General features: G+C 50.7%; 1 protein-coding gene across 2 annotated transcripts in view; it reads right to left on the minus strand.

Annotated features, from left to right (window-relative positions):
- Positions 1–2,328: 2,328 nt before the first annotated feature.
- Positions 2,329–12,903, minus strand: part of SLC22A23 (solute carrier family 22 member 23) — a 168,665-nt gene continuing 158,090 nt past the window's right edge. For both annotated transcript variants that reach the window (XM_080806994.1, XM_080806993.1), the window contains one exon: positions 2,329–3,382. In XM_080806994.1, the coding sequence (XP_080663120.1) occupies positions 3,333–3,382 (50 nt within the window). In that variant the 3' untranslated portion in view covers positions 2,329–3,332. The remainder of the gene's footprint in view (positions 3,383–12,903) is intronic.

Raw genomic sequence — 12,903 nt, forward strand, 5'->3', positions numbered from 1 at the left:
GGATAGCAGGGTGCAGGAGTGGGTGGCGGAGGAGGAAGCTGGAGCACGTACCTTGGGATGTCTCCCCGGGCAGCTGGAGGGTAGAGGTGGTGGGGAAGGCGGACTTGAAGTAGCAGGTGCCTGAGAAGTGTTTCCTCACTAAGCATGAAGGAAATAGGACTGAGGAGTCCATGCATTACTGACCTGCGCCAGGGAGCTGGTGGCCGCAGCCCCCTCCCCTGCCGAGCAGGGCAGGTGCTCAGACTCTGGGGGGCCCCTGCTGCCTTGCTCACTTGGTATGGGATCGCCCTGAGCTCAGCCCACATGGAACCTTTCCTGCTTTGTCTACATCTCATAAAGGCGTTCGTTCCTTAAGAGCTTCAGGTATCCCGAAGCCAAACCAGCAACAGAACAGGAGCTCAGCCTAAGCCTGCGGCTGCTGGGAGAGAAGAGTTGTGGGACCTCTTTGTTGAGACATTGCTGATTGTTGGTGAGTCAGCCATGTTCACATCTCTTAGACTTTGGTCCCAAGAGCCCAGCCCGCATAGCCAGCTTCTCTTTTAGTCCGGATCACTGAAGTGACAGTGTTGACTGCTGTCTCCTCTGGACTGGTCTTTACAGTTGTCTCGTCACATGGAGATCAGAGACCGAAGAACAGGACTTTGTATGTGCTGTGCCTCGCCTCTGCCTTCCTGGCTAGAGATGACTGACGGCACTCGACAGCTTTGGGACGGTTCTCACAGAAGGTCCGTGCAGATGGCGAGTGAACATGCCCAAGTCCTGGAGGACAGCAAGTGGGCTGTCCTGACCCTGTGGTGAGGAATGCAGACATATACCTGGCCAGATGCGGCCCCGGGGGCCACGCAGGCTCCTTCCCACTTTCCCACCCGCCCAGTGGCCTCCGCATCCTGGGTCTTGCCGCACGGTGGCTTTGTAGTAAGTACTCTGAAAAAGGCAAACGGTATTCCCACAAGTTTGGCACATGAAGGCTGCAGAGATGTAAAGAAAGATCTCAAGTTAAGGTGAATGCAGACTAACATTGAAACATGGAATGAAAGTGACTTAAAAGAGATGAAGGGAGGTGCGGGTGAGCTGGGCTTGGAGCAGCTGGAGCTGGGGAGAGACTGCCAGGCGGCCTTCGTTCCCAGGCACCAGTGATGAAACAGATAATGCAGTTTACTCCCTGGAATCGCGCATGCCTACAAGTTTGCTCACCTCCTTACACCGTTTTCATCCCATCAGCGGGCTCCTACTGGGATCTAGCAGTTTTGGAGGAGGGTGGTGGGTGGACTGCGAACAGACCAGTTGGAAAGCTGGACGGGGCGAAAGGGAAGTTTCGTCAGCCTCTTTCCTGGCCCTTTTGAGTTCTAGCAGCTGTCCATTGGAAGTCACCTAACTGCTACACAGACTCAAGACCACTCAATTTCCCAGGAAGAACACAGCTCACAGCAAAGACAGGTGTCACAAAGTGCAGAGGTGGACAATTCTAGAAAGAAACCAGGCTGTCCAAAAAATCGGGTGCCTGTGTTGCTACAAGGCAGCGCCTGCCTGCACCAATGAAGCTTGTTTGTTCGTGGCCCCCAGGTGTCCTTGAGGAGGCCCTCCAAGTCTCCCGTGACGCGCCCCTCAGGCGCAGAAAGTCTGACCTGGAAAGGCAGGACGAAGCCTTCGCTGTCTGGGACACAATGAGGAACACAAAGAAAACCCTTGGCTGTTGGGGGCGGGGTGGGTGTTGAACTTTGGTGAGTTATTGCTTTCTCTCAACTGGTCTTGATGCTTGGAGAGGCCGGAGGTCGGGTGGACTCACCTGTGAGAGTCCCACTCCTCGCCCTGAGCCCCACTCCGTGCTGACAGGAGTGACAGGAAGCAGGAAGCAGGCAAAGGCAGGGCTGCGTGGGGGAGTAGCTCCCACAGGCTTTGCAGTCTGTCAGTGTGAAGTCAGTGAGAGCTGATAGTCATCCAGGCTGGTGATTTCTATGCGGCGTGTGCTCGAGATGTGGGTGACGGGCCGTGTCCTGGAGAGCACCCCTCGCTCCTGTGGGCTTGCCTCAGTGGTCTGTGTCAGTTTCCTATTGGTTTTCAGTTCAGAAAGTAGACTCATGTTCAGGTTGTGCTGGCGAGGAAGCCGAGTGTGACAGAGGGGACTTTCCTGCTGGAGCTAAACCCGGGAAGGAGTATTACTGACGTTACCGCGCCTCACCTCTCCACACCTTTGCTTGTGGTGAGCTCGGCCACGTGAACCCATGTCGACAAACTGTGGCCTTAGTACCACTTGTTACTTAGGATTTCTGGTGAAATGTTTACACTTTTCCCCAAGGAGCTTCCAGCGTCAAGTACAAAAGGATGATCTTGAAGGAAAGACTAAGCTGGTTTTAATGATATTTGGGAGCTGCTTTCCCCCAGCACATGGAACAGAAGCTCTTACCTCATAAACACACACACACAAAAAAACCCTTTAAAAACCATACACAGACTCTCTAGCAAAAGCCTACTCATTTACATTTCACTCTGTCTACAATGCAGTCACGGAGTCACTCCATGACAGGTCAGTCTGTCCGCACACAGGCAGGCGGCCTTGCGGGGCGTGGGCCCAGAGTGAGTGACCCCTGGCTCCGCAGTGGGGTGCTGGGCGAGCATGGTGTGACCTCCAGGGCCGCTGTGCTGGCTACTTACAGCGTCCTCCTTGGCAACCGTGTCCCTCTTCCGAAGGAGGTGGTTCTGTTTCGAGATCAGTTAGAGGAAAGGGAATAAAGTGCTTCTCGTAAAAATGACCAAAATAAATACAAACATTTCATGGCAGAAAAGAAAGTCTGAAGGGTTATTTTCAAAGAGTTTGCTTCCTCACATACATGATCCTTAAAGTTCTGGAAAGACAGAATTTACCCACACCAGTTGACGGTCTTGGGATCCACGGCGGCAGCAGCAGAACCTGATTTTCCTGCCCCCCAGCCACGTGTTTGGTCCCCGGTCTGTAAACCTGTGCCCAAACAGCCCCCAAGTCCCCGGTGCCCACAGTACCCCCTATAGGGAAGGCCGTGCCCAGAGCTACATGGACTTCATGCCATTGGCCGTGGCATTGTCAGGCAGCCCGTCCCCTGCAGTGGCCGCATCGTGGAGGCCGGAGTAGTCCTTGAGCTCGGCGTTGGTGAGCAGGAGGGGCTGCTCCCCCTTCTTGTGGGGCAGGAGTGGCTGCCGAGTGTAGTGCTCCCCATTGGAGATGTTCTCGGGCAGGTTCTGGTTCCTGCTCTCAGGCAGCAGGAGGATGCAGATGATGCAGATGAGCGTGCAGCAGGCAAAAATAATGTGGTGCAGGAAGTAGCCTTTCTGGTTGTGCAGGTCGATGATGGGCGCCGTCAGCATGCCGAAGCCCGCGCTGGCCAGCACCAGCCCCAGGCCGCCGCACCTACGGGGAGAGCACAGGCACACGTGGTTAACGGCCATGGTCCAAGCCGCCCGCCGCGGCGGGGGACGGGGCCTCCCAGAGTGGGGCCACGTGAGTGGGACCACGGGGCAGACTGGGGCCTGGCTCAGGCAGGACACCCCCCCCCCCAAGCGCATTCCACCTGTGGGATATCCCAGACCACCTTCGCCTTGGCTATCTTTGTACCACTTCTAGCTACCATCGTCTCTTGCCAGCTCAACATTTTTTACTTTATTTCGAAAGGCAGTGTTACAATACTACTGTAAATGGAAAAGCACTTGCCATAAATAATATGCAATGACACAGTATTAGTAAACTGTACTATTTCCCAAAGTTTGCTCTTCATTTAGAAACGGGTCAGTGGGCGGGTGGGAGGTGGATTAACGGGTTAAAGAGGATGTGACAGACCTGCCAGCGCTCACAGAGATCTTCTCCAGCCAGAACTAGAGAGACTGGAAGATACTTTAAAAGATGGTACTTTTTCTCACTGAGTTCTTATTCATTGTTGTGTCCCGTGTACTTCCTAAAATCATTCTGCACACCACCAGTGGAAGCGGTCCCCTCTCTGAGCTACCGTGCCAGAGGCCACGTGCTGTGACTGAGTGGGAGCCTAGAGCATGTGCCATTTATCTCCACTCCTCTGCCATTTGGGGGAACCTACCAGAGTCCCAAAGAGATTAGGAGATATGCAACATTTAAAAAGTCCATCATCGCTCGAACGTCTCTCCTTCGACATAAAAGCGTATTTTGGGGGAGAAGGTGTCTGGTGGTCTCTGGGAAGCAGTGCAGTGCTGGACTGCCGAAAAGTGGACCATGGTGTCCACGTCACAGGAAGTCATGGTTCCACTGTGTCATGCAATGCACAGGCCAGGGAGGGCTGGCTGGTCTCAAGGAAAGGGGAGTGGAGTTCTCTGCTTCCCATCAGAGTGCGGACACACATTAGTGGCCAGAGGGTGTGGGGATGTGGATCTTGGTGGGTTTAAAGAAGACCTTCCACTGGAGTTGCTTAAGAGCTGCGCCCCTACCCTTTAGCGAGATCTTTATTCTTGGATGCCCCTAGGCAGAAGGCTCCTGCGGCAGGCTCTCGAGGAGCCTCTGATTCTTTTGGTTGGCACTACAGGTGGCTCTACCTCATCAAAAAACTGACCTACAAGGGCATGAGACACCAGATCAACAGACAAAAGTCAACTATAGGTCTACACGCTAGCAACAAAGAAGGTGAAAATGAAATTAAGAAAATTCCATTTATCATAATATCAAAAGGAGAAGAAGATACCTAGAAATAAGTAAAAAAAAAAAAAAAAAAAAGGCAAGACTTGGGGCACCTGAGTGGCTCAGTCAGTTAAGCATCTGACTTGATTTTGGCTCAGATTGTGATCTCAGGATCATGGGATCGAGCCCACATTGGGCTCGCGCTCGGCACAGAGTTTGCTTATCCCTCTCCCTTTGCTCCTCCCTGCACTCACACGTGCACATGTGCGCTTGCTCTCTCTCAAAGAAATCTCAAAAAAGAAAAATGCAGGACTTGCATACTAAAAACTATAAATCACTCTTGAGAGAGAAAATCCGAAATATAAAATAAATGAAGAGACCGTCCGTGTTCATGGGTTGGAAGACCCAGTACCGTTAAGATGGCAATTCTTCCATCTTAGGTGGAATGTATAGATTTAACACAATCCCTATCAGATTTCCAGATGGTATGTCCCCCACCCCCGCCAGAAATGATAATCTGATCCCAAGACTTACACGGGAATGCAAAAGACCCAGAACAGCCAAAACAATTTTGAAACTTAGCGAAATTCAAGGACTTATTGTCCCAATTTCAGAACTTCATATAAAGCTATATTAATAGTGTGGTCTTGGTGTATCGACAGATCAGTGGAACAACTGAGAGTTCAGAAATAAACTCTCATATTCATGGTCATACTTATGGTCAAACTCATATTCATGGTCAACTGACTTTTGACAGAGGCAAATTCAATAGGGAAAAGAGTCCTTCAGCAAGTGGCTGGGACAGCTGGCTATCCAGGCGCAGGAGAAAGCAGCTGGGCCTTTATGTAACATGATACATGAACTCAGAATGCGTTACTGACACGAATGTAAGCGCTAAACCTGTAACACTTTTAGGAAGAAAATACAAAGGGAAATGGTGATCTTAGGTGAGGCAGATTTCTTACATATGACACCAAAAGCAGGATCTAGAAGAGAAAATGATCAATAGGACTTCCTCAAAATAAAAAAAAAAAACTTCTGTCCTCCTAAAGTTTTTTTTTTTTTTTAATTTCTCAAGAAAATGGAAAGAGAAAAAACAGACGGGGAGAACATGGTTACTGAGGATGTCTGAAAAAGGATCTGTATCCAGAATATATAAAGAACTGTCAACCAATTTAAATAATGGGCCAGGGATTTGAATAGACATTTCTTCAAAGACACTATACAAAGTATAAAACATTCAAAGCACTCGAGCAGATGTACAGTATTCCTGGCCATTAGATGCATACCCCAACCACAATGAGATACCGCCTCACACCCACCAGGACAGCAACGATCAAAAAGGCAGAGAATGGGGGGCACCTGGGGGGCTCAGTCGGTGAAGCGTCTGCCTTCGGCTCAGGTCATGATCCCAAGGTCCTGGGATCCAGCCCCACATTGGGCTCCCTGCTCAGCAGGGAGTCTGCTTCTCCCTCTCCTGCTACTCTCCCTGCTTGTGTTCTCTCAAATAAAAAAATAAAATCTTAAAAAAAAAAACACCAGAGTGACAAGTGTTTGTGAGGCTGCACAGAGAATGAGACCCCCAACCACCACCGCTAGGAAGGGAAAGGGGGGCAGCAGCCGTGGAAGCGCTTGTCAGTATCTGAAACAGTGAAATGAAAACTCCGCTCTCATGAGACCTAGGAAACCTAGAGCCCACAGAAACTCAGAAGTGAGTATTTGCTGCAGCATTATTCATAATAGCCCCAAATCCGAAAGAAGCCTGGCGTCTACCACCTGGTGAGATAAACTGTGGCACGTCCCGGACAACAGAACAGTACCCCACGGTGAGGAGTGTAGCACTGACACCTGCCACAGCATGGACGAGTTTCAAAAATGTTATACTATGTGACTGTAGACTCCATTTATACAAAATTTCGAAAAAGTGGCGGGGTTGGGGGGCTGGGGGACAGATCTACAGAGACCAAAAGCAGATTACTGATTGCCTGGGGCTGTGAGCAGGGACAGGGAGGACTGCAAAGGGCCAGGAGGGGACTCTCTGAGGTGATGGAAATGTTCGATATCTGGATTTATGGGGATGATGGCGCCAAAGATTATTGACTTTTATGTTTAAAATGCATGCATTTATATGGTATGTAAATTATACCGCAGTAAATCTTTAAAAAAAAAAACACAAAAACCAACCCAACACTCTTCTATCTGTGGGGACTGGGGTATCTTAACACAAACCCCCAAAGCTTCCAGTGTGGGGCGGCCACACAGGCCTCCCCTCTGTCCCCACTGCTGCTCAAGCTGGGGCGGGGCGTTCTGCTCTACTTGGCTCAGCAGTGGGCTCCTTCTTCCTGGGGCCTTCCCAGGGCCTTGCTGTCAACAGTGAACCGACAGTACCTGCTGTCTACAGCAGGCCCTCTGGCTGGCCAGTCCTAGATCCACATGAGTGACAGGAATGAGGGGGGACTCTATGTCCGGGGCTCCCCAAGCCGACAGCTGTCCCTAAGGGCCACCGTAAAGCGGATGAAACAGTTTGATGGTCAAGACATGCAGGAGCACAGAAAAGAAAGACTTTTTCTCAAAGAGTGGACCAGAAGATTAACAATCACGTGTGCATGCTTGGGACAATGTTGGGGGGCTTCTCCCTTCCTCATTTGTCACGTTTCGTAGCAACAATGAAAGACACTGCTCTCTTTCCCTTCTCTCAGCCCCAAATAAGAAAAGGCCTTGTACCTCTGCTCACGGGAGGGGGTTCCTCACACCCCTTGTGCTGGGTGGGGAGGGGTGGGAAACACTGACCTCAGGACAGCCAGAGCCTGGGAATGGCCAGACTCTTCCCTGTCTCGGCCTCCTCTGTCCAGCCGCACCCAAGCCCCATGGCTTCCAGTTCGGCCAGTCTGGGTCACACTGCCCTAACTGGCATGTCTTGCATCCTCCTACTCCCTGGGGCTTTTCCCTCACTGCTGACAAAGGGACTCTTCTGGAATGTGGAGTGGATCATGCCGCTCCCTTTTTCAGAGTCCTTCGAGGGCTCCCTCCCACCTCTAGCTGAGCCCTGGCCCCTGCACCTGCCTGACCTGCACCCCAGTCCCCGAGCTCCTTCGCTCTCTCCTTCACTCTCTCTGTGAGGAGGCTGTGGCCTCTCTGCTCAGCTCAGGTCAGCCAAGTTCCCCAGGGGCAACGGTTTTCCTCACGTGCTGCCGAGGAGGCAGCGGAGGCTGTTCCTGGCGGTCCCCAGGCCTGGCATGGCTCCTGGCCTGGAGGCTCAGTGGGGTCAAGCCGGGCAGCAACTGCCACCTAGTGCAGCAGGCCCACGTGCACATGCACAGGCCACAGCAGCCACCAGACGCTCCCTGCTCCTCGGGCTGGAGTGCGCTGGTTACGAGCACAGGTTGGGAGCCAGTGGGCCTGGGTTCGAATCCTGCCTCCACCACCAAGCAGGCTCACCTACCTGAGCCTCAGGGAGGATCTGACAGGGACAGGAAGGGCACATCAACGGAGACGGGGTGCTGGTGTCCCTGAAGCTGGGCCAGGCATTGCCAAAGTGCATGCCAGCTGTTGTCATTCCCAGTTGTCTAAGCTCCTTCTCCCTTCTCTGTTGGCCTCCCAAGGCAGAAATCTCGCGGCATTTTTAAGGTCTTTTTTTGCTGCATTAATACTGAGCAAGTGACAAAGTGCAGGAGGTGAAGGGAGGGCAGGGAGATCAGTGGGTTGGCTGGGGTGTTGCTGGTTCCTCCGGCGAGTGCTAGGGAGTGATGGCGGGCCTGGGGCTGAGCAAGTTCAAGCACCGGGAGGATGATGAAAAGATGGGTCCAGAGCCTCCAGGGATGACGGAGACCCGAAGGTGGGCGGAGCTGCTGGCACCGCTCTGGTCCTTCCTCTTCCTCTTTCCCCAGGCCTCCCCATCCACACCCTGTACCTGATGCCTCCTGAAACTGCCTCTCACCCACCCCCCACCCTCCTCCTTCCAGGGACCCCTGCTCCTGCTCACTGTCCTGTCAGATCGAAGCCTTGCTCCCTCCCGCTGCTTCTTCGCATACACACATCCTTCATGGGGGCCCCTGTCCCTCCAGTGTGCTTCCTGCAGCACCCCCCAACCCCTGCCTGCTTCTTGTGCGTGTGTCTCTGGGTCCCTCACAGACTGAAGGGGCTTTTGGGGGTAGGGACCAGCTGATTGCTAAAATGGCCCCAATGAGTCACACCTCCAAGCGTTCATACCCTTGTATCTTGAGTGTGAGCTGGACCTAGCAATTTGCTTTTCACCAACAAAATATGGCAAAGGTAATGAGATGTCCCTTCCATGATTAGGTAATGAAAAGACTGACTTCTAGAAGATTCTCACGCTGGCTTTGATGAAGCAAGCTGTGATGTTATTACACGCCAGGTGGCAGGGAACTAGGGTGACCTCCAGCCAGCAGGGAACTGATGCTCTCAGTCCAATAGTGAGGAACCGAACCCTGTGTTCTGGTGGGAATGTCTGTCCCCCCACCCACCCCAATTCCTATGTTGAGCTCCTAATCTTCAGTGTGATGGTGTCAGGAGGCCGGGAACTTCGGGAGGCGATTAGATCTGGTTTGGGAGGTGACTTAGAAAAGGCACCCCAGAGAGCTCCCTCACCCCTCCACCACGTGAGGACATGGAATCCCACAGGGATAGAGGAAGGATGGCCACTGATAAACCAGGAAGCAGACCAACCAAACACCAAATCTGTGGATGCCTTGATCTTGGGCTTGCAGCCTCCAGAAAGAAATTACTGTCGTTTGTAAGCCACCCAGTCTGTGGTATTCTGGTTTAGCAGCATGAACACATGAAGACCAAGTCCTGAGAGCTTGAAGCCCGATGCTACCCTGGCTGACTGCAGCCCATGGAGATCCTGAAGAAGAAGGCCCAGCTAGGCTTTGCCAACTCCTGCTCACAGACACTGTGAGACAACAAGCTGGTGTTCTTTTAAGCCACTAAGTTTTGGGATAATTTGTTACACAGCAATAGATAACTAGTACACACAGTGAGTGATGGGATTTCCTAGCCTTAGGTATGGAAGAAGACAGCCACCTCTTACCCAGACTGGGATGTGTCACCGGTCCTATGTGTTAGAAAGCCTTTTGCTAAGGGAGAGACGGGAAGGACTGTAGAGTAGCCACACTGTTGTGCTACTGGGCCATCAAGGGAACACAAGTAAGGAATAGCAATATTTGGGGGGGGGGGCATCCCAGATACAGCTCCCTTCCCAGGCAGATAGTCCCACACCACCTTCTGAAGACACTGCACCTTTCTGTTAGTATTTCTTCATTTGCCTACTATCCTTATTTAGTCTATGAGCTTGTCAAGGGCAAGAATTATTTTCTAGAATATCAACCAACACGTATTATTTATGCTTAATAAATATTGGATGCTTATGGATTATGCTGGCTTCCTAGGTAGGAAGGTCAGCTCACCCGAATGAATGGGGCGGGTTAAAAATAGATGACCATCAGGAAGAATGATGGGATGGGAACCAAGAATACGGACACCTAAAATAGCCCCTTCGTCTTTTCGGTCATTTTGGCCACTTGAGAAGCTGCAAGATGTTGCAAGGGACAGACGGATGCCAGGGATAATGGATGAGTTTCCTTGGGGCCCTTACTACCAGTAAGACATCCTTTCCTCTGCGACCTTCTGGATTTCCATGGGACCTTCCTGTCACCACGTGTGGATGGCACTGACAAGCAGAGGGAGACTAACCTTGCTCAGTGCATATGAAGTCCACACGTGAGTTAACTTACAGGATGGGAGGTTCCACAGACCCACAGGGAAGGGTGCAAACAGTCACGGTCAAGGAGGCAGAAGTCAGCATGGGACAAAGTCTCGCATCATAATGCCAAAATAATATACTAATAATGTCAAATATTTATGGTAGGATTAGACTGCTAACATAAGTATCTGCGCGCGCATGTGTGTGTGTATAAATAAAACGCAGTCTACGTATGTGTGCATATATAATATGCAATATTTATGTGTTTTTTTCACAAAAGCAATTTTCTGTTTGCTTTTCTGTCAAGAATACCTTGAAATTACTCAGTAATGTGAGGAACACCTTTGAAAGAATTTGGTATACCATTCTTGGCTTTGTGTTGTCTTTTTGAAATCTCTGTTTAGAGAATGGAGTCTATTTCGTGCTTGGCTCTCAAGTGCTTACCTTTCTTTCCTCCCCTAAAATGCAGACTCTGGGCATGTCCTGCTTTTCTTTAGACTGTCACTAGAGGGCAGCATGTACCCACGTGTAAATAGAGCAGGCAGCCGCTCAATTTACAGATAAAAGAACCAGGGGGCAAATTTTGCCTCCCTGTGCATTAGGAGCACAGAAAATCTTAATATCCACCGGATATCTTTATTTCACTAGTAATAATATCTAAATTAAGGATATAAAAGCCAATACACAGGCAGACTTACTATTAGAAGTAGTAAGCTTATTAAGAATTCCAGAATCTTCAAATCATTCCTTTAAACATGGGAATACCGAGCATCTTGTGTTTAAACAGAACAAACCTCCCATTTCTCACTTCTTCCGTTTTACTTAATTTGTCTTGACTCCCATTTCTGTGAAGTCAAGGATTAACAAGTATTTGTGCCAGTTTTGCAGAAATAATATAACTGCCAGAAATACTCGGGTAGGAATAATTAATAATATCCACTGTCATCACTGAGGCTGGATCCTCTCTACAGACTCCTTCTCCCCCAAGCATCACTACCCTGTATATAGCAAGGCCGTCAGTCATAACTCGTCTCATGTTAGGGCAAAGAGATGAAGTCCGGCTGAAGGACTTGCCTAAGGCCACACAGAGGAAAGTGACCTCTGCGGTCACACACAGAGCCACCTACTCTCACGCCCGGATCCAAATCTGAGGCTTGAGGCCATATTCTCTATGCTTTGCTTGTTTTTTGTCCCGCTGTGGAATACTGAGCCTGCGTGCTGTGGCTCCTTGACCTTAGCATTTGTTGTTGTTGTTGTTGTTGTTGTTGTTGTGTGTGTGTGTGTGTGTGTGTTATGTATATAATACATATTTAAGACACAGATCTTTAAAAAAGTTAAACAGACTCCACATGTCCCATTACACAGGCCACCTTTGTCCTTGGTGCCTGTTCTTGAGGCACCTTTAGAAGGGAGGACAGCAGGGCCCAGGTTCTTAGTCCCGAGGCATGAATAGGGAGGAATCACTCAGAAGGAAGTTCTCAGAGAAGGCAAATTCCAAGAAGGAAGTTTCTAGAGAAAGGAGTAGGACAGCGCAAAGGAGAGGAAGCAGAAGATATCAGGAAGGAGGAGCTGAGCTCAGACAGACCAGAGCCTTAACAGCCAAGGCCTAGGGGCTCGGAGGGAGCCTGTGTGGAGCCGCCGGACAATGAAACGGGCTTGTGATCACTGGCATCTGCCTCATCTCTGAACTTTGCTGAAGGGTGAGGAGGTAGGTGATGTCCTCATGGGCTCCCAGATGGACACTGCAGAGAAAAGATGGTCCTGCACCAAAAAAACACCCACTGCTTCTAGATCAACCAGGTCCCGGCACCACTTCTAACCAAGCCCAAGGACAGAGCTGCTGCCAGACACAGGGTCCTCCCCATCTGCCTGCAGAGGCACCCGAGTCCTGAAGCCTTGGGAAGCGAACTGAGGGAGGGCGTGTTGCCAGTGACACCATCCAGACCAGGCCCGGGTGGGAGGGAGGCACTTCTCCGCCACAGAAAGTCTGGATGGGATCTCGCGACACGATGAATACATTCATCAGACCCTAGTGAGTATGTCATTCCTGGACAATGGATTTCCACGAGCCTCTGTACGAAAAAGTTCTTATCATCCTATTTGCTCCTTGTTAGTGAATCCAGGCATCTTCCCCTGGGCTACTGGTTCTGGGTCAGGAGGGATGTTTTTAATAACAGCTTTGTAGAAAAAGGTTCATTTTGTATTAAGAAAAATGAAGCTCATGGAATATTGTATGTCAGTTACACTTCAGTGAGTAAAAGAGAAAGCTCGCACACCCCAAGCCGCTCACCCTCGTTTATCTGGGATTCAGCTGTGTGAAGGAGGGGGAGGGGAGGAAGGTCCATTTCTGTCCTGGGGACTCTGCAGGAACTGTCCCAGAGTGTGTCTGCAAGAAAGAGCCAGGCCGCTGAAGGGGAGGGGTGCAGGAGTGACTCCAGGACCCCTTCCCTCCTGGCCAGAGACCCCCATTGGACTCGATTTCCTTTCATCCTTCTCCGAGTACAAAAACAGCACTAAAGGTCAAATATTTTTTCTAGTGTGTCATCTTGGCAAGCCAAATCGAAGAATG

This window comes from Martes martes (assembly GCF_963455335.1).
Source record: "Martes martes genome assembly, chromosome: 6".
Lineage (NCBI taxonomy): Eukaryota > Metazoa > Chordata > Mammalia > Carnivora > Mustelidae > Martes > Martes martes.